The 24,048-nt window shown below is 35.8% G+C and overlaps 1 protein-coding gene across 5 annotated transcripts in view; it reads left to right on the top strand.

Annotated features, from left to right (window-relative positions):
- Positions 1-24,048, top strand: part of SGK3 (serum/glucocorticoid regulated kinase family member 3) — a 148,812-nt gene that overhangs the window by 113,692 nt on the left and 11,072 nt on the right. For 4 of the 5 annotated variants that reach the window (XM_086695217.1, XM_086695218.1, XM_086695219.1 and 1 more), the window contains 10 exons: positions 3,963-4,012; positions 6,404-6,461; positions 13,245-13,328; positions 13,441-13,572; positions 15,798-15,812; positions 17,525-17,637; positions 17,726-17,762; positions 18,323-18,409; positions 20,177-20,272; positions 23,737-23,892. In XM_086695217.1, coding sequence (XP_086551343.1) covers positions 3,963-4,012; positions 6,404-6,461; positions 13,245-13,328; positions 13,441-13,572; positions 15,798-15,812; positions 17,525-17,637; positions 17,726-17,762; positions 18,323-18,409; positions 20,177-20,272; positions 23,737-23,892 — 828 coding nt within the window. The remainder of the gene's footprint in view (positions 1-3,962; positions 4,013-6,403; positions 6,462-13,244; positions 13,329-13,440; positions 13,573-15,797; positions 15,813-17,524; positions 17,638-17,725; positions 17,763-18,322; positions 18,410-20,176; positions 20,273-23,736; positions 23,893-24,048) is intronic. The other variant, XM_025922897.2, reaches the window with a different exon arrangement.

Here is a 24,048-nt window from a genome sequence, read left to right as displayed (position 1 = left end):
AGCTCTGGCTTATTATAATGATGTTTTCAGCATTTACTTTAGAAAGTTACGTGGGAAAGGTAAATTATAGTAATTTAACCCAGAGAATTATTATTTAGCAATTAAAATTGATGAAAGCTATATATATTTGCTAAATATATACATGAAAGTCAGAGATGTTGCCTTAAAGTACATTTTTTGTCTTTATAATGTTGTGTTTTTTCATGGTTCTGTTTCTGTGTTTTAAAAGATAGTATCGCTCGGAACATTACTGTCCCATAGCTAAAATCTTCATTTGGAAAATAGTCCTATTCCTTTTTTGCAACTCCTGTAAAGTAGTAATTTTACTTCTCTGATACCACTGGAGGCTTTTCAAGTTAAGAGAGCTGATTTATGTTTTCCATTTGTGACATGGTTGATCCCAGGACAACATAAAAGGATATTTTAATTTTATATCTGAAACTTGTCAAAAGAGAAACAACAAACTGGGAGAGCATTTGTAATAAGGCCTAAGAAGGGAAAACATTTATGTAAAAATATATAGATGGATTTTTGAAAAGAATGATATTTAAAGCCCTGTAGATAAAAAGCAAAGGGACATGAAGAAATACTGTTCGTAAACAGACATATGGGAAATGATCAACCTCAATGCCAACAGCAAGTGAAATTTTTAAAATAGAGATTTTTTTTCTCTCTACCAAATTAACAAAAATGTAAATAAAATACTTCAGGACTGATAAGGGTAAGGCACAGCAGGCATCCCTGCCTGGGCTTTCCTGGCACCGCTTTAATTTGGCAGTTTGGCAGTGTGTATCAAACATGAAAATATTCAGGTCATTTAGGAGTTGACGCAAATGAAATAATCCTTCACGCAGAAACAAACAAAGGTAATCATTTTAGTACGAAAAGTTAGAATCAATGTAAATATAAACCAATTCAATAATTTGTCCCCATATATTGTACATTAAAAAAATTTTTTTTACGATTCCAGTCAGTTTTTCAAAGCTACGCAAAGACTATGTGAAATTACTGCAATATTTGCAAAATCATCTGTTAATAAGGTTATGGATTTTTTAAAAGCACCTTCCTGGTGTTTTCCATATTTTGTAACCATGTATATATATTTTTAATGCAAAAATGAAATATTAAAGACATTTTAAAGAAAATGTATATAATCCTGATTTTCCATGTTTTACTTGCTAATCATGTTGAGAGTATGTAGGTTTGGGTTATTTGAAAAATATCTTGCCTTGCTATAGGAGACAGCTGGCTTTGAAGAAAGAACCAAATGGAGAGAGCTTCCTGAGTTCTGATTCCTGTCTCTACTACTTTTGACCTTAGATCTGAATTCTATTTCCTTTCTCTTTTTTCATCCATAAAATCTGTAATTGGACTAGAATCTCTTGCAGTTTTAAAATACAGATAAAAAGAATCTGTTCAGAAAAGGGAAGAAGCTGTACTTTGTCTTACAGCTATAGCTATTTATTAAGGACTTCTAAGTGGATAACTAAATTAATAGCCAGAAAATATCTTCGAGGACATCAGGACCTTTCCCCTTACTTAGAGAAAAATAGAGTCCAAGAAACATGCTTTTGTTTAATTATCATTAATTATTAATGATAATTATGCTGTTAATAAACTATAACACATCCTCAGTTTAGTGATTAACTGTAATCTTTAAAAATAGTAGGGGGGCGCCTGGGTGGTGCAGTCGGTTAAGCGTCCGACTTCAGCCAGGTCACGATCTCACGGTCCGTGAGTTTGAGCCCTGCGTCGGGCTCTGGGCTGATGGCTCAGAGCCTGGAGCCTGTTTCCGATTCTGTGTCTCCCTCTCTCTCTGCCCCTCCCCCGTTCATGCTCTGTCTCTGTCTGTCCCAAAAATAAATAAACGTTGAAAAAAAATAAAATAAAATAAAAAATAAAAATAGTAGGTAGTAGGGTACCTCAGTTCAGCAACCGACTCTTGATTTTGGCTCAGGTCATCATCTCACGGGTTCCTGAAATAGGGTACTGCTGATAGCTCAGAGCCTGTTTGGGATTCTCTTTCTCTATCCTCCCCCATGCACATGTGTTCACCCTTGCTCAAAATAAATAAATAAAACTTTTTTTTAAAAGGTCTTAAAAATAGTAGGTAAAAAATTAATTATGTTTCCCAATAATTTTCATTATTATTTTGGAAATATGCTCTGTTAGGAAAATCATTGCTATGTAATGAAATCTTTTTATGTATCAGTGTTAATTCAGGGCACAAGTTGCCCTTGTTTAATCCATGCTTACTGCCTCCTCTTCCCTCACCTATATAATATATAAAGAAAGTTAATTGAATGGAAAAGTGATCCAGTTTTCTGCACATTCATTCAAAGAATAAGTGTATTGAAATTGTAATTTAGTTTGGATTATGTTATCAGATTCTAGGAAACACTATAATATATAAACAGAAAAGATTACTCCATGTTAAAATTATGACATAATAGGATCTCGTTTCATGAACCAGATTTTTTACACATTTTTTTTTTTTTTTTTTTTTTGGTCTTGTGCTAGATTGTATGGTTCTCTAAATTTCTGTCTTCTGGGGACTGAAAATGTAGTGCTTGAAAATTTTTCATGTAAAGATATTGGTAGAAAATAAATTTGTTTTGTAAGTAGGAAACTGGTGTCAATATTGTTATTTTTATAAGAAACGTATCATTATGCTTAGGAAATTTTGCCCTACATTTTTCATTTTTTTTAAATTTATTTTGAGATAGAAAGGGCATGTGCATGAGTGGCGGAGGGACAGAGAGAGGAAGAGAGAGAATCCCAAGCAGGCTCCACACTGTCAGTGCAGAGCCCAGTGTGTCCTCGATCTCACAAACTGTGAGATCATGACCTGTGCTGAAATCAAGAGTTGGATGCTTAACTGACTCAGCCACCCAGGCGCCCCTTTGCCCTTATTTTTAAAAGTAGTTTGCATTGTGGAGATTTTCTATAATTTTCAAATGAATTTAAGTGGAAATATATATGATCTATATCACTAATAATAAATTGCTTAGATAAAATTTTTTAGTTCTGATGAGCTTAAAGAGAAAAGTTTTTACAGCTTATTTTGTATCTATAACGTATGGAAGTATAATTATATAATAAGGCTCTAGTAAAAGTATGCATATTTGGAATATCTGCAGCTTTGTGATTGTATGTATAAAGAATTTCAAAGGGAATTTATGTGAAGCAGAATTCACTTACACCTGGCTGTATAAAAAGTGCTCTCACTAACAAGATCACTAGATTAATTTTATGGGATTTGGGGATAAATTTCTAGCTAATTATTAGTGAACTAGAATCTTTTTTTAGTTAAATTGCTTTATAGCATAGTAGGTAAGTAAAGATTTGGTTCTAAATTAATACTAGGGATTAAATTTATGTTAATTATTGTAAAGAGAAAAGACTATCTAAAATTTTTGTTAGACCACAGTGGTGGAATTAGAAAAACACTCCTGTCTGTGTGTATTTGCTTTAGAAATAAGTCTGTCTCCTATAATTCAGTCCAGCATCTGCAGTCTTCATCATCATCATAGTATCATTTCCATGTCATAAAATTAATGAGCAGTTATTTGAAAATTTGAAACATAGGTAGCCATTTTAACCAGTTTTTAAACGTAGAAATGGTCCCTTGTAAATTGTGGTTTCTACACCCACCTCATCCAAGGAGCTTTCCCCAGTTTACTTCATTCATTTGACAACTTTGAGCTTCATTCCTGTGTTATTTTTTTCCTTACAACTGCTCTTGCAATTTGTCATAAAAATGTGTGTTTATATTGGTTGTGTGTTTCCAAATAAGTTTATGCATTTAATAAGAATTAGGACTTCAGTTTTCTTTAACATGGCGATGCATCAATATCTATGGGAGAGTTATATACATTTTATTTCAGAACCATTTATTTTATTGACTGATAATCTTTGAAGTGTTATTAACAGTGTTACTGTTTTTTCCTCCATCTCGATAGCTACACTCTACCTCACAGAACATCAACCTGGGACCATCTGGAAATCCTCAGTAAGTTTAATTTGTTTCAAAAATCCTCTAACTGAATTCTAGGAAGACCTGTCTTGTGAATGTGCAGATATACATAATTATATCAGTTTAACTAGAACCCAATAAAATACAATAACCATAGTTATGGTGAATATAATGCTATCATATGCTTTGCTTATCTGTTTTACTGTTCTAGCTTTCCATTGCTGTAACAGAGTTCTGAGGATTTTGTAAATCCACAGATTATTAATTTGGTTCTGCTGTTTTGCCATTGTCATTTTTCTGGTGTGTGTGTGTGTGTGTGTGTGTGTGTGTGTGTGTGTGTGTGTGTGTAAAATCAGAAGACTGTATTTCTCAGGGGATCTTAAGTCGTCCTGGGAGGGACTTGGAGGGGCTCTGACAGAAGTATCCATGCAGGTCTAACACATATTCTCACTGGTGCTCAGTGTTTATTGGTGCAGCCCTGGTTGTCAGCCAGCTTGTTCCAGAGGAGTCATGATGGACATTACCATAGTAAAGTCTATTGAACTTGTTCTAACCAGTTTCTCCCACAGTGCCATATTTTTTTGAGCACGGGGAAAACATTTTGAGGAACACCAGGAATGGCAAATGTAGATTTCAGTATTAGATCTTGATTTTGAGTACCAACTCCAGCAGTTCATTAGAAGTGAATGCCTAGATTGCTGAATACATAGGATTCCAGGGCCACTTCTTGGCTCAGTTTGAGGAGTGCCCTGACAGATTAATGATACCTGCCATGGTTTGGAGAAAGAGTATAATGTTTCTATCCTTACTTGTAATTATTCTTCAGTTTCATTGGATTAGTTCTGAAGTAGTGTAGCTTTTCTCCCAAGACATTATGCTTCCCTCACTCTTTTGGTCCTCTTAAAGAGTGAGTAAAGACAGATAAAAAGTGGCCCAAGGATTGGGTCCTGAGAGACATCAGCATTGTAGTAAGGTCAGGGAGGAACCAGTAAAGGAGAAAAAAAAAAGTTAGTAAAATAGGAGAAAAACTGGGAATGTGATGTCTCAAAAGCAGGTGAAGAAAGTGTGTCAAGGGGGGAGTAATTAACTATGTTAATGTTTCTGGTAAAGCAGGTAAGTGTTGAGAATTGACCATTGGGTTTGATAAATCATTGGCGACCTTTGTAAGCTGTTTCAGTGGTGTAATGGGTACAAACCCTGATAGGAAAGAGTTCAGGAGAGGACAGTGGGAATAGACAATGAATTTAAACCTCTTACTTGAAGAATTTTACTGCAAAGGAAAGCAAAGAATTGGAGTGGTAGCTGGAAGGGAGGTTTAGTTTTGAGCATGCTTTCCTGTCATCATACACTGAGTTGTTCAGGCAGCACAGAAACAAACTCGCTTTCAGCTAGGGTTCATCACCAATAGTTAACAGTGGTGCCTTGGGTACGGCCTCAGTTAGCCTATTTACTATGTTTGAAAAGTTTGCTTGATTTTTTGCTATTTGTTTAAAAAAATTATTTCAGTATCTCAACATATCACTAAAGAACAAAATAGTCCAAAGAGCAGATTCTTGAAGAAGAAAAACACCTCAGCTTAGTTAAGTATTTATTTCCCTAATCTTTACCTGTTATTATTTAACCTAGGCCTGGTGCTATTCTAATGTTTGAATTGGCCATTTATTTTGATAGTAAATTAAAGGAAATTTAAACTCTAAATGGAGTCATTATCTTCTCCTGAGTCCAATTTAAGATTCAGACCGTGTTGAAGGAAACCTCTTTCCTGGCTGCTTACGCTCTGCTTTCTTTTGCCATGTGCTTTTGTCTACCTGTAACCAATATTGTTTTTATCTGACAAGTTAATGTAAATAAAAGGACAAAATTAGTATTCTCTTTGATCTCTGTACTCCTGGATTTTCTGCATTGCCATCTATGAGAATAAGCGGAGAGGTCTTTTATCTGTAATGTATGGTAAGTGATATATGTGAAAAATCTGTATGTGTCAGAAAAATTGCCAAACTAGATAGTCCTTGGAATAAATTACTAATTTATATAGTTATTCAGTTTCCTCATTAACAACACTGGTGAGGTTTATGGTTAACTAAATTGGTTTAAAGAGAAGCTACATTGAGTTCAAACAATATATAGATATAGATAAATGCTTTTCTCACAAAAAGACCATTATGGTAGTCTTTCTTAAGCAGAACTTAACAAGGCATTAAGAAGGTTATAAAATGTCTTATCAGAAAGTAGATATTACTTCTATTCATTATTACCTATTTTATATTCAAGATGAGGTATATTACCAGTGTGAAAGCTGGAGTCATCATGCTAGAATGTTGTGCCCAGCATTTACTTATTAAAGAGTGAGGTACTAAGAAATGTTTAAAAGTTAACATCTTTCCAGTTTCTAGGAGGCTAATTTTTGTCATTGTTCATTTATTTCAGTGCTAAACCAACAGACTTTGATTTCTTAAAAGTTATTGGAAAAGGCAGCTTTGGCAAGGTAAGAGTTTTTATTTTTCCATACAATAAATAAATACTTAAGGAATGCATGCGTTATATATTCCATGCCACGGTGCTTGTTGGTATGCAGGATATGGAGTTATGATGTTTTCCCTACCTTCAAAGTACTTAAGGAGATAAGACATCTACTCAAATTTTAACATAAAATTCATTTGTTCAACAAATATTTATTGAGTACCTATGATGTGCCAAGCACCATACTGGCTTTTGGTTAGATAGTACTGAACAAAACTGACATAGTCACTACCTTTGTGATGCTTAGAACCTAGTAGAAGTAACCAATTAAAAATATGCAGTCAGGGCACCTGGGTGGCTGAGTCGGTTAAGTGTCCAACTCTCTTGGTTTTGGCTCAGGTCATGATCCCATGGTTGGGGAGTTCGAGCCCCATATCAGGCTCTGTACTGACAGCATGGAGCCTGCTTGGGATTCTCTCTCTCTCTCCCTCTCTCTGTCCCTCTGTGTGCGTGTGCTCTGTCTCTCTCAAAATAAGCTTTAAAAAAACAGTCAAATAATTGAAAGTAATGGGACTGTGAAGTAAATGAAGAATAGAAGACAATAGGCAGTGGCGGGAAAATTCCTACTTAGCTGGGTCAAGGATGGCTTCTTTTTACTTTTTACTTTTTTTAATGTTTATTTTTGAGAGAGGGAGAGAAAGTGTGCAGGGGAGGGGCAGAGAGAGAGAGGGAGAGAGAGAGAGAGAGAGAGAGAGAGAATCTCAAGCAGACTCAGTGCTGACATCGCAGGGCTCAAACCCATGAACTGTGAGATCATGACCTGAGCTGAAATCAAGTCAGACACTTAACCTACTGAGCGACGCAGGAACCCCAAGGATGGCTTCTTTAAAGGGATGCTATTTAAGCTGAAGCAGGAAAGACATAAATGAGCAGCTATGAAAATAACAATTGAGGAAGGAAAGGGATGTGTGAAAACCCTGCTGCTCCTCACACAGTGTCAGATGAATCCTATAACTTGACCGTGTAGCCAAACCAAGGAAGGAGAATCTACTTTAAGGCCAGAAGCATCATAGATGGAGTTACCAGAATCATAAGATATATTTAATTGCTTTTTTGCATTATACTTCAATCTGCAATGAAAATAAATATGCATGTGTTTAATTATAGGTTGCTACATTCCTAGCTTTCAGTATCTCTAGTTTGTTTTCTGAGATCCCTAGATACCAGAAACTGTGACCATACAATTAAATCCATGTGTGTTTATTAGTTCAGCACATATATTGACCACCCACTATGTGCTGGACATTGTGCTAGTATAGCAACAGAAAGTTAGAAAGGGATAGTGCACGCAAAGTGCTCCCTCACAGTCTGTTGGGATGTTTGAGATAATCTGTCATTAAAAACAAAAAGCATTCTTTTTTAGATCTAGATAATGATGTTTAGATCTAGAGTCTACCAGGAATTGGTTCTCACATATATTATGAAGTTGTAGGGTCAGAGTTCATTTTTTATCCTATTGATATCCATCTGGTCCCACACAATTTATTGAAAAGACTGTTCTTTCCCCACTGATCTACAGGGTAACCTTCATCATTTATATGGTGTCCATATATGCATGCATCTGCTTCTAGACTTTATGTTTTATATTTCTGTTTTGAGTTTTTCTGTTTTGTTCTGTTAGTCTATGTCATTTGATATCCAACAAAACAAGGCCTCCCTTGTTTTTCTTCAAGAGTCTTAGCCCTTTGCATGTATTTTTAATTAGCATACCAATTTCCACAAAATTTGCATGCCAATTTCCACAAATTCTGGATTTTGATTGGGATTGCATTGAATCTAGAACAATTTGGGAAGAATTGTCATTTTTACATTATTTAGTCTTCCAATCCATTAACCGTGGTATATCCCTTTCTTAATTTTTAGTTCTTCTTTAATTTTTTTCAATAATGTTTTATAATGTCCTATGGAGTTTTTATATATCTTTAATTGGATTTATTCCTATGTGTTTCATTTCTAAATGCTGTTGAAAACTGGTGTTAATTATTGAAGCTGAATATATGCATTACCTGTGTGACACATTGGTTTTACTTCTAGCTATATATCCTTCTAGCTATTTATCTTTCTAGCTATATATCCAACAGATATGCATGCACATACACACTAATATGGAAAGGAATATGTCATGATATTCATGGCATTGTTATTCATAAACAATCTAAATGTCGGTCAATTAGAGTGGATTAAATTGTGTAATGCAGTTTTTCACAGAACAAATAATCATACAATTTGTAAGGAGCCACAAAAGACCCCGAATAGCCAACGTAATTTTGAAAAAGAAAAAACAAAACCAGAGGTATCACAATCCCAGATTTCAAGATATTCTACAAACCTGTAGTCATCAAGACAGTATGGTAGTGGTACAAAAATAAACACATAGATCATTGGAACAGAACAGGGAACCCAGAAATAAACCCACAATTATATAGTCAATTAACGTTCAACAAAGGAGGCAAGAATATGCACTGGGAGAAAGTCTCTTCAACAAATGATGCTTGGAAAACTACATGCAAAAAGATGAAACTGGACCACAGTTCTTACAACACACACAAAAATAAACTCAAAATGGATTAAGGACCTAACTGTGAGACCTGAAACCATAAAAATTCCCGGGGCGCCTGGGTGGCACAGTCGGTTGAGCGTCGGACTTCAGCCAGGTCATGATCTCGCGGTCCGTGAGTTCGAGTCCCGCGTCGGACTCTGGGCTGACCAGAGCCTGGAGCCTGTTTCCGATTCTGTGTCTCCCTGTCTCTCTGCCCCTCCCCCATTCATGCTCTGTCTCTCTCTGTCCCAAAAAAAATAAATAAAAAACGTTGAAAAAAAAAAAAATTCTAGAAGAGCGCACAGGCAGCAATTTCTCTGACATCGGCCAGAAAAACATTTTTCTAGATATGTCTCCTGAAGCAAGGAAAACAAAAGTAAAAATAAGCTATTGAGACCACATCAAAATAAAAAGTTTCTTCACAGCCAAGGAGATAATCAGTAAAACAAAAAGACAGCCTACTGAATGAGAAAAGATATTTGCAAATGACATATTTGATACAGGGTTAATATCCAACCTAGATAAAGAACTTCTGCAACTCAACACCAAAAAAAACAAATAGCCCAATTAAAAATCAGCAGAAGACATGACCAGACGTTTCTCCAAAGAGGACACACAGATGGCCAACAGACACAAAAAGATGCTCAACATCATTCATCATCAGGGAAATGCAAATCAAAAGTACAATGAGATATCACCTTACAACTGTCAGAATGGCTAAAATCAAAAACACAAGAAACAAGTGTTGGGAAGGATGTGGAGAAAAAGGAGGGCTGGTGCACTGTTGGTAGGAGTGCAAACTGGTGCGGCCACTGGAAAACAGTATGGAGGTTCCTCAAAAAATTAAAAATAGAACTGTGTGATCCAGTAATTCTACCACTGGGTATGTACACAAAGTATTAAAATACACTAATTTGAAAATATATATTCACCCTTATGTTTCAAGCAGCATTGCTTTCAATAGCCAAATTATGGAAACAGCCCAAGTGTCCATTAATAGATGAATGGATAAAGAAGATGTGGTTTGTATTATATATACAATGGGATATTACCGAGCTATGAAAAAAAATGAAATCTTGCCATTTACAACAACATGGGAACATCTAGAGAGTATAATGCTAAGTGAAATAGGTCAGTCAGAGAAAGACAAATACCATATGATTTCATTCATATATGGAATTTAAGAAATAAAAATAAAAGAGACAAACCAAGAAATAGACTCTTAACTATAGAGAACAAAGTGATAGTTACCGGGCGGGGGGGGGGGGGGGGTGACTTGGGGGGGGGGATGTGTGAAGTAGGTGAAAGGGATTAAGAATATACTTACTGTTAAAAAAAAAAAAAGTACATTTATCATAATGAGCAGTGAGTAATATATAGAGTTGTTGAATAACTGTATTATACACCTAAAACTAATATAACACTGTATGTTAACTATATTAGAATTAAATTTTTTAAAATTGTATAATGCATTATTCTGCACAGTAAAAAAACAAAAATTATGCTACGTGACACAACATGAATGCATATTACATTATTTAGAATGAAAGAAGTCACAGACAACTTTATATGATTCTCATTACATAAAACCCAAAAAAAGACAAAACTTAATGTGTGTTATCACAAATTGCGATAGTTGAGGAAGACAGGGATAAGTAGTTTCTGAAATCAGGGGAAAGGTGAGGCTTCAAGCTACTGATAATGTTTTATTTTTATTTTTATTTTTTTATTTCTTTTTAAAAGTTTTATTTAAATTTCAGTTAGTTAATATTCAGTGTAATATATCAGCTTCAGGTATGCAACTTGGTGATTCAGTATTTATATACAATTCCTGGTGCTCATCACAAGTGCACTCTTTAATCCCCATCACCCATTTAACCCATCCCCCCATCCACCTCCCCTCTGATAACCATCAGTTTCTTCTCTATAGTTAAAAATCTGTTTCTTGGCTTGCCAATCCCTATGATTGTTTATTTTGTTTCTTAAATTCCACATATGAATGAATGAAATACAGACTTTGTCTTTCTCTGACTTACTTCGCTCAGCATAATGTGCTCTAGCTCCATTCATGTCATTGCAAATGGCAAGATTTCATTCATTTTATGGCTGAATAATATTCCATTGTGTATATATACCACGTCTTCTTTATCCATTCATCAGTCAGTGGACATTTAGGCTTTTTCTATGATTTGGATATATTACATAATGCTGCTGTAAACATCTTATGTAAGGGTGCAGGTTTGCCTTCGAATTAGTATTTTTGTATTTTTTGGGTAAATACAAAAATAGACACATAGATCAATGGAATAGAAAACCCAGAAATGAACCCACAACTGTATGATAATGTTTTATTTTTTGACCTGGATAGTGGTTACACAGTGTGACTTCATTTTGTAGTAATTTACTGAGCTATAATGATTTGTGAGTTTTTTTTTATATATATGTTATGTTTAACAAAAATTAAAAGTCTTATAAAATGGTTAGAAGCCAATAAAATACAATAAAACAAATTAAAGAATACATAAAAAGGAAAAGTAAATACAAAAACACAGTGTGTCTGAAAAGTATAAAAAATATATGATAGACTAAAATAAATAATGGCAACCTAAAATTTATTACAAACTCTTCTCCACTGAGTGGTCTTGGTTCCATTTTCATTTTCCCAGTTTGTTTCTTAACACTTCTCCAATCTACCAGTCTATTGAAAAAATACTTAGCTCTTTTAAGGGAATCAGTATCCCTTGATTGCCACATTTGAATTATTTTCTCTTAATATACTTGAAGATGAACCAATCAAAATAGAGAAGGAAAGGTCAGGCTGGGAGGTGGGAGGTGTTGAGAAAAGGAAAAATTTAAGAAAGGAAAGATGTTCAGTAGAGTCAAATATTGTAGCAAACAAAAGAATGGAAAATGGGAGAAATGGCCAACAGTTGAGCACAAGACATTTTTACCTTGAAGGTGTTTTGAGTCTACTTCGATTAAAAACATTTTTTTAAATTAATAGGCTTTATTTTTAGAACAGTTCAGATTTACAGAAAAGATGAATATAGAGAAAATACAGGAAATTCAGAGAATTCCCAAACCATCCTCCATTCCACACAATTTCCCTATTGTGAATATCTTACGTTAACATGGTATATTTGTTCCAAATATTCAGCCAGTATGGATGCATATTATTAACTAATGTCCACTGTTCATTTAGATTTCCTTACTTTTTACCTAATGGCCTGTTTTTGTTCCAGGATCTCACCCACAATACCACATTACATTAAGTTGTCATGTCTCCTTAAGCTTCTTTTAGCTGTGACTGTTTCTTAGACTTTCCTTGTTTTTGAGGACCTTGATGGTTTTGAGAAGTACTAGTTAGGTATATTGTAAGATTGGAATTTGTCTGGTACTTTACTCATGATTAGTCTGGGGTTATAAGTTTTAGCAAGGTTAACAACACCGGGACTAGAATATGAGGCCCAGCAGTGTCCCTACTTGCTGTGTCAGATAATCTCAAAACGCTTTGGAACGTACCCCGTTTAATAGTTACACAGCTTGCTGGGCATCTTGAATCCCTTAAAATTATTTGTAAAATCCTAAGTCTGTTACTTTTTTTTCTGGAGCAAAAGCCTCTAAGTTGCTTCACATCTTTGAAAGTGCATGCAACCTGCCCATTATAAAAACTCGGCTATACAGGGTGCTTCTTCTTCTGAATGTTCCTGAATTTGAGACTTGTATTAAAAGCTAAATGCTCAAACAGAAATGCACTTTGATCATATAGAAACCATTTCCTTCTCCTTTTTTTAAAAAATATATTCATGAAGTTTATAGCCTTAGTATTTTCACTCTTTAGGACTCAGGGCTGGTGCTTGCACGCGTGGGCGCACACACACACACACACACACACACACACACACACGGGGATCTCAAGCAGTTTAGATTTGGGGACTTAAATTGAGTAAAAATCTCAAACTTTGGCACATTAAGTGACAAAGAAATGGTATCTGGCTATTCAAGTGATAAATATTTTTTTTGTAAAATATCTAAAGAGAAGTGAAATAGAAATAAATTCAGTACTTTTCAGTTTTCGAAACTAAAACATACAATCTAGGTCCCTTGTAGACTTTTTTTGTACATAATTTAAGTACGAATTTATTGACAAATGAATTATTTCTATCAAAATACTGAAATTTCTAATAGTATGCACAATCTTTACAACAGGTTCTTCTTGCAAAACGGAAACTGGATGGAAAATTTTATGCTGTCAAAGTGTTACAGAAAAAAATAGTTCTCAACAGAAAAGAGGTAAAGTAAAATAGCATTTTTTTCTCCTAAATCCATTTTCTCAAATAACAAATGTTTTCTGGCATATAATACAAGTGGATCCTTTACTTTTTTTCTTTTTTTTTTTTAACAGCAAAAACATATCATGGCTGAACGTAATGTGCTTTTGAAAAATGTGAAACATCCATTTTTGGTTGGATTACATTATTCTTTCCAAACAACTGAAAAGCTTTATTTTGTTCTGGATTTTGTTAATGGAGGGGAGGTGAGTTTTATAATTAGTTTTCTTTCTTTTTTTTTTTTTTTTTGTATATTTTTATTTATTTAAGCAATCTCTACACCCAACGTGGTCCTCGAACTCATGACCCTGAGATCAAGAGTCTAATGCTCTACTGACCCAGCCAGCCAGGTGCCCTTATGATTAGTATTCTTATGTTGATAATGTTTAGAAAAAGTAGAAGGAAGTCACAGTTTTTATTCACTTATCAGTTTTTGGAAGGATAGGCCAGCATTAACACTATTATGTTCAAGATTCTGGCTAATAGGCACAAAGCAAGCTAATGAAGAATTGTAAACAAAGCTCTTTTCTTAAGCAGTTTATGGTGTAGGTGGAAGATTCATAAAAGAGCCTTGGTTTGAATCTGCAGACTTCACAGATACTATAGCAAGAATAATATACTGAAATGTTAACAATAAAACATGATTTGTATTTAGATAATTATTGTCTCCACAGTTGCGTTTAAAGATTACTCTAGCCTGTCATTTTCTAAAATGTGCAAACTATAATCAGATGAGATGATCCTCTAATAAAGAGTTCTGTGGTGAAGTCAGTGGAAAATATTTCACGTTCTATCCCATTGGCAATTACCAATATGTTTCTTGGTGACTCACAGTATGTTTCAGCATGTTAAAGACTTTGAGTTCTGCCTTAAACAAAGCAAAGATTTCTTTGAAAATATTTTCTTACCATGTAGTTCCTTTTTGTTTGAACCAAATCTATTAATTATATTCCCCAAAACTCTGAATCAGAGGGATATTGAAATATATTTTGGGAAATGCTACTATCATCATAATAATTACAGTAATAGCTAACATGCATCAAGTGTACTTGATGTGCCCAGCACTCTGGCTCTTTGTATGTATTATTTTCACAACAATTGTTATATAAGATAAAGAAACTGAGGCACAGAGAAGCTAGTAACTTGCTCAGGTCATGTGTTCAGTAAGTATTAGAGCCAGGAATTAAACTCAGGCAGTGTGATTCCAGGATTTAGGCAGCTGACAGTCCCGTTCCTCTGTTGCTCAGCCCCCATGCCTTTGTAATTAGTTTGCTCTCTGACTTATGAATGTCTCTAAAAATTATTCCGGTAGGTAGTGTCATATTTTTATCAAAGCGTCTTTGATCCCCTAGTCCCAGAACAGAAAGAGAGGAAAATAATTATTTCAGCCTTGCTGTAGTACACTTAGCTGTAGAATAAAGGAATTAGAAGAAAGACTAATGTCTATTCTGCAAACCTGAAAGATGGTCAGACACACCTAGATCATTTTGGGTTTTGTTTTTGGTGTGTGTGTGTGTGTGTTTAAAGATTGTATTTTTTAAGTAATCTCTGCACCCAACGTGGGGCTCGAACTCACAACCCCAAGATCAAGCATCACGCACTCTACTGATTGAGTCAGCCAGGTGCCCTACCCCTAGATCATTTTGGGGGAAGATCATAAAAGAATCATTATTCAACCACCTACATCTATGACAGAAGTGCTAAATGCCTCCTCAGTGTAGAAGCAAGACTATGAAGGTTGAAGATTTTAAGGTTGTCATTTTATTTTGTGTGTACATGAGTGCTAGCATATATTGAGAATTTATTGAGGGCCTGGCACTTTGTAATTATTTTACCTGCATTACTTGAATTAGTCAATATAATTGTTTTAGATATACACTCTTCTACCCATTTTATATATAAGGAAACTAAGGCTCAGAGAAGTTAAGTAACTTTTTCAGTGTCATCATGTGTAAGTGTCAGGTCCTGGATTTAATTAACCTAGACCTCAGTACCACTCTGTGTATTTGAAATGTCATGCAAGGCGTTAAATGCAGATCCTCTTGCAAGCTTCCTGTTTTGTCCGTGGCTTCTTTATGCTGTTTTAGGACCTTGCTTCTGAGCTCTTTTTACCCAGTCATCACTCATAAACTGAGTGGCAAAGGTGGAAAGAGGTAGGATTGTGTTCTAAAAAATAGACTTGGCTAGGATAATGAGGAATGAAAAGAATGAAATAGAATATTGGGGTTGGTGGAGGAGGTGTTGAAAGGGCAGTAGTAGGTAGAATAGCAGTAAAGACAAGGAGAACAGATAGAGGTATGAAGAGTATAATTTCATTATGGGTTTCCTGTTGTTATTACTAGTGTTGTCCCCTGATTCTCATACTTAACATTTTAACCTTGATGTGTGATACTTACTTTTGCATGCTACTTCACATCTGTTTTGGAGCCAGGTAGAGTATAAAGAAGTAAGTTTTATGATACGAGGCATATAAACAAGCCTTCCTGAGCCTCAGCTTCCTCATTAATTTTCTACCTCAAAATAGTTGGGTGGATTTAAATAATACAAGCATATAAAGTGCTTAGCATGCTGCCTTTGATTTAGTAAATAGTGTTAGCTATCATTAGTGAATGGTCAGTTTTTCATTTTGGGTAATTTTCATTACTATTATATTAGACAGATGTGATCAGATCAATATAGCATATTATAATAGTATAAGCCACAGCTAACAAAGGCAGTAATAGGGCTAAATAGGAGGGAGTATTCCAGAAATAATTAAAGGATAACAGCAGAAGAATTTATTCATTAGTTAGAGACAGAGGCTAAGGGTAAAGGAGCAGTCTAGGTAAATCCCAGGCCAGCATCCACTTACCTACTGTGTCAGGATCTGGTATAACTGATCTTCACCATAACCTTTCAGAAGAGGTTAAGAAAAATTTGGGGACAATTTTTGTTAAGTCAGAGAAGTGGAACGAATTGCACACAAAAGGAGAAAAATTGAATCCAGGTCTGATCAGCTATAAAACCTGTACCTTGTTGCCTTCCATGGCTTAGAGAGCTGGATAGAAAGTGATGTCATTAAAGGAGTAGAATACCACAGTGGCAGTTAAGTTTGTAAAAGAAGACAAGGGGCTCTGTTCTAGACAAGTTGAGTTTGTTGGCTTGTGAAATAGTCAAGAAAGAAAGCAGGCAGCAGGTCTTTGTAGAAGAAGCCCTAAGCAGAGGTCTAGGTGGGGTATGGCCATATGAAAGACCTCAGTGTTGAGGGGTTAGTTAAAATCACTGGAATGGACTAGGTCACCCGGCAGGGTGGGTATCCAGAGGAAGGATGACTGTGAAGAGACCGAGGACAAAAACCTTGTTATCCCTGCAGAGTAAAGGGGCAGAAAGGAGCAGAGATGGAACTCTCCAAGGAAGGAGACCTAAGGTGAGATCATTGTTTTAAAAGCCAGGGAACTTAGAGGAAGGACCTAGGACAAACTTCACCCAGGCAGGTAACCTAAGGAGTAAAGGGAGATTGTAAGTAAGACATAAGTTAAGGATTCAGAAGTGTAAGAAGTGAACTGGAGAGTCCAGCTGCTGCTCAGTTCCCACCATTTGCTACCACATTGGAATTTAGGCTTAATGTTGTAGAGTTTCCTTCTCTCCCCCACCCCCCAGAGGAAACCAGAACTATGAGTTTTTATCCCCCAAAAATTTCTCCCGTTTTTAAATGTTACCAGTTAATTGAGATTTTTCTAAAAACAGTATTTGGCTCAAACAAATGAGATCTGTGGGTTATATTTGGTCTGCCTGCCGCTTGTTTTCAATCTCTGAATAGGGTTTGATTTTTTTTTTTTTCCCAAATGAAAGCACAGTTAAGAAAGGTCTAATGAGATAACCACATGGCTATGGTCTTTGTTGATAATCTTTTCCAGAGTGATAAGGACACTGATGCATTGAGGATTGAGGAGTAAATGAGAGATGAGCAAGTTAGCAAGGGTAAAGAAAGATGCATGGTTCAAGAGAGAATAATTGCTAGGTGGGGGACACACAAGGGAGAGTCACAGTTCTGGGCTTTGGGGCATTTTTATCTCATGTTCGGAATAACCAAAATCCTATTTTTGTATTTATAGGATATGTTTGTTTCACCTTATGTGTGAATTATCTTAATATCTTTCTTTTTCCCCCATTTTACAGCTATTTTTCCACTTACAGAGAGAACGGTCCTTTCCCGAACACAGAGCTAGGTTTTATGCTGCTGAAATTGCCAGTGCATTGGGTTACTTGCACTCCATCAAAATAGTGTACAGGTAAATTTTAATGTATTTCTTGTAAAAATGTCATTTTATTACTTTATTTCAGTTAATATTCAGTTTTGCTTTCCTTTCAATTTAATAGGGACTTGAAACCAGAAAATATTCTTCTGGATTCAGTAGTAAGTATTTTAAAAATCTACTGACTCTCAATTTTATTCTCATTTATGCTTAGTGGAAAAAAATCTATCTCAAAAGCTCTACACTGCATGATTCCATTTATGTAACATTCTCAAAATGACAAAACTGTAGACATGGAAAGCAGATTAATGGTTGTAAAGTGACAGGGACAGTGGGAAAAGCAGAGTGAAAAGATAAAGGGGTAGCATGAGTGAGTTCTTTTGATCCTTTGAGGTGTTCTTTGTCTTGATTGTGGTGATAGTTACACAAATCTGCACACCTCTATTGCATAGAACCACACATACCCAAATGCATGTAAAAAAACCCAAAACTGGGTAAAATTGGCAATCTGGTTAACAGTATTCTACCAATGTCAGTTTCCTGATTTTGATATTTTACTGCAGTTATATAAGATATCAGCATTGGTGAAGAGTATACAAAACTCTTTGTAATATTTTTGCAATTTCCTGTGTGTCTACAATTATTTTAAAGTGAAATGGTTTTAAAAATTGTGAGTTTATGCCCATGCACTGTTTTATCTTACTGCCCCTGTATTTGTCAGGGACATGTTGTCTTAACAGATTTTGGGCTTTGTAAAGAAGGAATTGCTATTTCTGACACGACAACAACATTTTGTGGGACACCAGAGGTAAGAAATATGTCTCATTTGTCATTTATATAATCATGTTTAAAATGCAAAAATGAATCACAAATTGCATATATAATATTTGAAATCAGAAAAGTAGAATATTTTCTGCTTTCTACTGAAGTAGAATTTCAGCTTCCAGCCACTTGGAAATATATGATAATCATCCCTTCAGAACATTTAAAGTTTACTGATAGTTAGTATTTTTAATTATGATTGTGAGCTACCACAGATAACCCAACAAAGATATAAATTATGCTTATAAGGTTAAAAGTTTACCATATCCTTTATTTTAAAAAAATCACAAATCAGTAATGAAAAAGTCCTAAAGTTGTGGTAATGTTTACACCATTCTAAATGTACTAACAGCCATTGAATTATACTAAGTGTTCATTTAACAGAAGAGAGTAAAGTAGTGGATATGGAAGGAAAAAATTGCAAGTCAGAATTAATCAGAACATCTCACTCTCTAATCATGTTAGCTAGCAGAAAATGTATCCTTCTATTTGAGACAATAATAATAATCCTTACAAGCTATGTTAAAGCCTTGTTATTCTCACTACACACACACACACACACACACACACACACACACACGTATGTTTAGTTTATAACTGTCCTAATTTTAATGTATTTATAGTTATCTTAGATGCCAGTAGTATTTCATCTTTATCATAGAGTAGTTGTGAATATTGTGTTGCAATGTGTGATAAAATGGCTCATGAGTCTTTTAATCAAGATCAGAAAAAATTTTTTAACTTAAAAGTGAGAGTACTTTGAAATGTCTTTTTCTTTCCTTCCTTCCTTCCTTCCTTCCTTCCTTCCTTCCTTCCTTCCTTCCTTCCTTCCTTCCTTCCTTCCTTCCTTCCTTCCTTTTCTTCCTTTCTCTGTCACCCTAGCTCTTGTGTATATTTGTAATCATTCTGTTTCAGTTTGTGTATGAAAAAACCTTTTTTTTGTGAATGTGTGTTGATTTCATAGGTAACAAAATCTTTAAGTCCTATAATTTTTAGAAAGGAAACACAAGTTTTTTTGGTCATCTAAATCTAAATGTAATCAGAAATTATTAAACCCTTTTTATATATTTTGCCATATCTTTGGATCACATTAGAAAGAAGGCTTAAGAAATTATTTCCTTATTTCATATGGGAACAGAAAATATATGTCTTGGAATCTAGAATTCAAATTCACCATTTTATATGTGTGAAATTGTGATGAGTTTAAATGTTTCACAAATTAAAATGTGCATAACCATCTAATCACAACTTTTATAAATAATTATATTAGAATTGCTATTTGTAATTCTCTAGTAAAAATTATAGAATTCTTTTTTCTTTAAAGGGAAAAAACATTATATTTGCTACATTAAAAATTCTTGTTTAAAGAGAAACAATTACAAGTAATGACTAGAGGAATTTCTAAAATAAATTTCTTGTGAAAGACTCCCTGCCCCTCCAGCCCAGTATCTAGTTTACATAGTGTTACAGATTTCTACATTGGTTCTCATCTTCTGTTTGCCTTAGTTGCATCACAGTTTATGGAGGAAAGTACTTGAATATGTGTATTTTGAAAAATGTCCCAGATGATTCTGAAGAGTATTATCACCTTGGAACCACTGATACGGGATGAGAATACCTAGCCAATTAAAAATCTAGATGATAGGTTTTTAGTGTCATAGTAACATCTTAAATTTGTTAAATTTCTTAATTATTCCTAAATTTTACCATGAGTTGTGTATCAAGTTGCTCTAATATTTAATGTTTTCCATAGTACCTTGCTCCTGAAGTAATCAGAAAACAGCCCTATGACAACACTGTAGATTGGTGGTGCCTTGGTGCTGTTCTCTATGAAATGCTGTATGGATTGGTATGTATTTCTACTCTTTCATTATTATTCCAGTATATTTTAATTCTTTGAGTTTTCGCTCTCATTTTAGTAATCTGGAGGACTCTTAGTTAACACTAATAGAGCAATAGTAACCTGGTTAAACAAATCCAAAATCACATTAGGGATATGCACACACACACCAAAAAACTTTTGCTTTGTTACTGGTCTTTTAATGTCATTTTTTCTGTTGTACTAATCAGGTGTTCTCATCCCACTTGGATTTTTTAGAAGTAGATACTAGTTACAACATTAATATTATCCACTTTATTTTTTTTTAATATTATTCACTTTCATTCAATTTACCCCAGTCATCATTCTGCCCAATTTCAAAAAGATGGGAAGAAAAATATTTTTGTATTTATCAGAAGATAATATCTTTTGGGTTTTGCCTTGTGTTTTATTTTTATAGGATATAATACACTGGTGCTCCACTTTTTCCACCATTGGGAACTTCCTCTTGCGTTTACCATAAACACCATGTCTGGAAGATTTTATTGAAAAAAAAAGGGATGTTCACTATGAAATCAATTGCCCTGGTTTTTATTAATTAAAGACACATAAGACCAACCAGAGCTTCTGATTAACATGTGTAAAGTTGTTCTACTGTATTGATTAATATCATTCCAACCAAAGCAAACAATTTAGGCAGTCAGTTTACATATTCTTACAGGAACAACACATGTTTTTCTTTAGGCTTTTTGAGATTTTTAGAATAGTTTCTAGAGTCCTTTTGTGGTCCCCTGAGTGTCCAGCAACCTCATGCTGGGAACTGTGCACTCATCTCCTATGCTGCTGCCCACACAAAGCTAAATAATACCATCAGCTGAGACCTGAGCTGGGGCTTGGTTTTTTTGTTTGTTTCACTTGTTTTGTGTGGGCTTTTCCCCCCCACTGAAAACTGGGGAGCTCTTAGTGTAATCTTAACACATAAGGCACACGTTAGAACATTTGTCTTATGTTGCAAACTTTGAATGATAGATTCCTATGACAACCAACACTGTCTCTTCTTTGCCCTTGCTTATTAAAAGAGTCGATTTCCTGGTTATGCTAGTGACTTGGAATACCTGATACACCTTACTTTCTTTAACTGCTGGATATTTGCCATCCTGTTATCTCTGAATCTTTCAAATTTCTTTAGAGGACCATGAAAATGTAAAATATTATCCTTGTATGTAAAATGCTGTTGCCTCAAAAGGGAACATTTGAAACATATATTTCATAAATGAGACTTTATTTAAAAATGAAGTTCAAGGGTGACCCAGTTAAGCATCTGACTCTTGATTTCAGGTCAGGTCACGATCTCATAGTGGTGAGATTGAGGCCTTATGTGGCGCTCCATACTGAATGTGGAGCCTGCTTGGGATTCTCTCTCTCTGCTCCTCCCCAGCTCACTTGCATGCTCTCACTCTCTCTTTCTCTCAAACCTTTAAAAGATTTTTTTTTAAATAGAAAAATGAAAAAATGAATTTCAGTTTTAAAAAGTAAAAATGTGGGGCGCCTGGGTGGCGCAGTCGGTTGAGCGTCCGACCTCAGCTCAGGTCGCGATCTTGCGGTCCATGGGTTCGAGCCCCGCGTCAGGCTCTGGGCTGATGGCTCGGAGCCTGGAGCCTGCTTCCGATTCTGTGTCTCCTTCTCTCTCTGCCCCTCCCCCCTTCATGCTCTGTCTCTCTCTGTCTCAAAAATAAACGTTAAAAAAAAATTTTTTTTTAAAGTAAAAATGTTACAGGGTGCCTGAGTGGCTTAATCGGTTAAGTGTCCGACTTCAGCTCGGGTCATGATCTTACAGCTTATGGGTTCGAGCCCCATGTCGGGCTCTGTGCTGTCAGCTCAGAGCCCTGGAGCTGCTTTGGACTCTGTGTCTCCCTCTCTCTCTGCCCCTCTCCCCACTGGTGCTCTGTCTCTCTCTCAAAAATAAATAAAAGTGACAAGCCTATAACTCCCTTAACTTTAAAAATTATTTTTAGTTTAAAACTTAACTGCATGATTAGTTAATCCTCATGTGGAAGCTCTACAGGTCTTTAAGCTGTAGCAATAGAATTGTAATTCTGCACAGTACACCCATAATACTGCCATTACCGCAAGTACTTAGGAAGGAGCACTATCTTCAGGTCTTCTCTCCTAGCAATCTCTGTTTTAATTAGTTTATTCTGAAGTCTCAAGAAATTATTTAATGTTTGATCTGTGTGGAATCTCCGCAATAATTCTTCCATTATGCTTCTGATGAGGTTGGTGGTTTTCTGTCAGATACTATTATGCAGTTTACACCTGTCTGCAGGGTGTTCCTAAACATTTCAGTGACCACATAGTGGGCTCTACATGATGCTGGCTTTAAAATTTTTTTTAACATTTATTTATTTTTGAGAGACAGAGTGTGAGCGGGGGAGGGGCAGAGAGAGAGGGAGACACAGAATGCGAAGCAGGCTCCATCCAGTCTCTGAGCTGTCAGCACAGAGCCCGGCGTGGGGCTTGAACTCATGAACCATGAGATCGTGACCTGAGCCGAAATCAGACGCCCACCCAACTCTTGATTTTGGTTCAGGTCATGGTCTCACGGTTCATGAGAACGAGCCCCACATCTGGTTCCCTGCTGACAGTGCGGAGCCTGCTTGGGATTTTCTCTCTCTCTCTCTCTCTCCCTCTCTGTCTCTCTCTCTCTCTCCCCCCTCCCCTCCCTTCCCCTCCCCTCCCCTCCCTCCCTCCTTCTCTGCCCCTCCCCTGCTCGCTCTCGCTCTCTCTCTCTCTCTCTCTCTCTCTCAAAATAAACTTAAAAAAATAAAAACCAACCTCTTTGCATTGGAGACTATGCTGCAGATGTACACGTGCCCACAGAAACCTTTGCATTTCTGCAGCTGTCCAGACCTAGGCTGATTCCTGTAGATCAAGGCTGAATCCAATTCTTTGAACCTCATTTTGGTATAGTTCAATTAACACTAACTTCTGGGGCACCTGGGTGGCTTAGTTGGTTAAGTGTCCAACTTCGGCTCAGATCACGATCTCATGATTTGTGAGTTTGAGCCCTGCTTAGAGCCCTGTGTCAGGCTCTGCACTGGCATTGCAGAGCCTGCTTCAGATTCTCTCTCTGCCCCGCCTGGCTCACACTCTCTCTCTAAAAAATAAACATAAAAAAAAAAACACTGGGTGCTTGAGTGGCTCAGTCGTTTAAGTGTCTGACTTATGCTCAGGTCATGATCTCATTGTGGGTTCAAGCCCCGCATGGATCTCTGTGCTGACAGTGTGGAGCCTGCTTGGGATTCTCTCTCTCTCCTCTCTCTGCCCCTCCCCTGCACACACACGCACGTGCACACAAACATACACTCTCTCTCTCTCTCTCTCTCTCTCTCAAAATGAATAAACTTTAAAAATAAAATAAACTTTAAAAATAAACTTTAAAAATAAAATAATAATTAAAAAAAACACTAATTTTTTTTTCCTTTTTTTCCCAGCCTCCTTTTTATTGCCGAGATGTAGCTGAAATGTATGACAATATTCTTCACAAGCCCCTAAGTTTGAGGCCAGGAGTGAGCCTCACAGCCTGGTCCATTCTGGAAGAACTCCTAGAGAAAGACAGGCAAAATCGACTCGGTGCCAAAGAAGACTTTGTATGTACATCCTTCCCAGTACCACTTTATTTAAGCTTATTTGAGACTTGAAGAAAAATTCTTATTTTATGTGGCATTTAATGGGATGAATGTAACTCTTAAATAACACCATGAAAAAAAAGCACATGTGTCCCAGCAGTTTTTACCATGTTTATA

The sequence above is a fragment of the Puma concolor genome, chromosome F2, assembly GCF_028749965.1.
Source record: "Puma concolor isolate L17-30 chromosome F2, mPumCon1.1.hap2, whole genome shotgun sequence".
NCBI classification, from domain to species: Eukaryota; Metazoa; Chordata; class Mammalia; order Carnivora; family Felidae; genus Puma; species Puma concolor.
The sequence above is the reverse complement of the archived record's forward strand: the minus strand, read 5'-3'. Positions and strand labels throughout refer to the sequence as shown.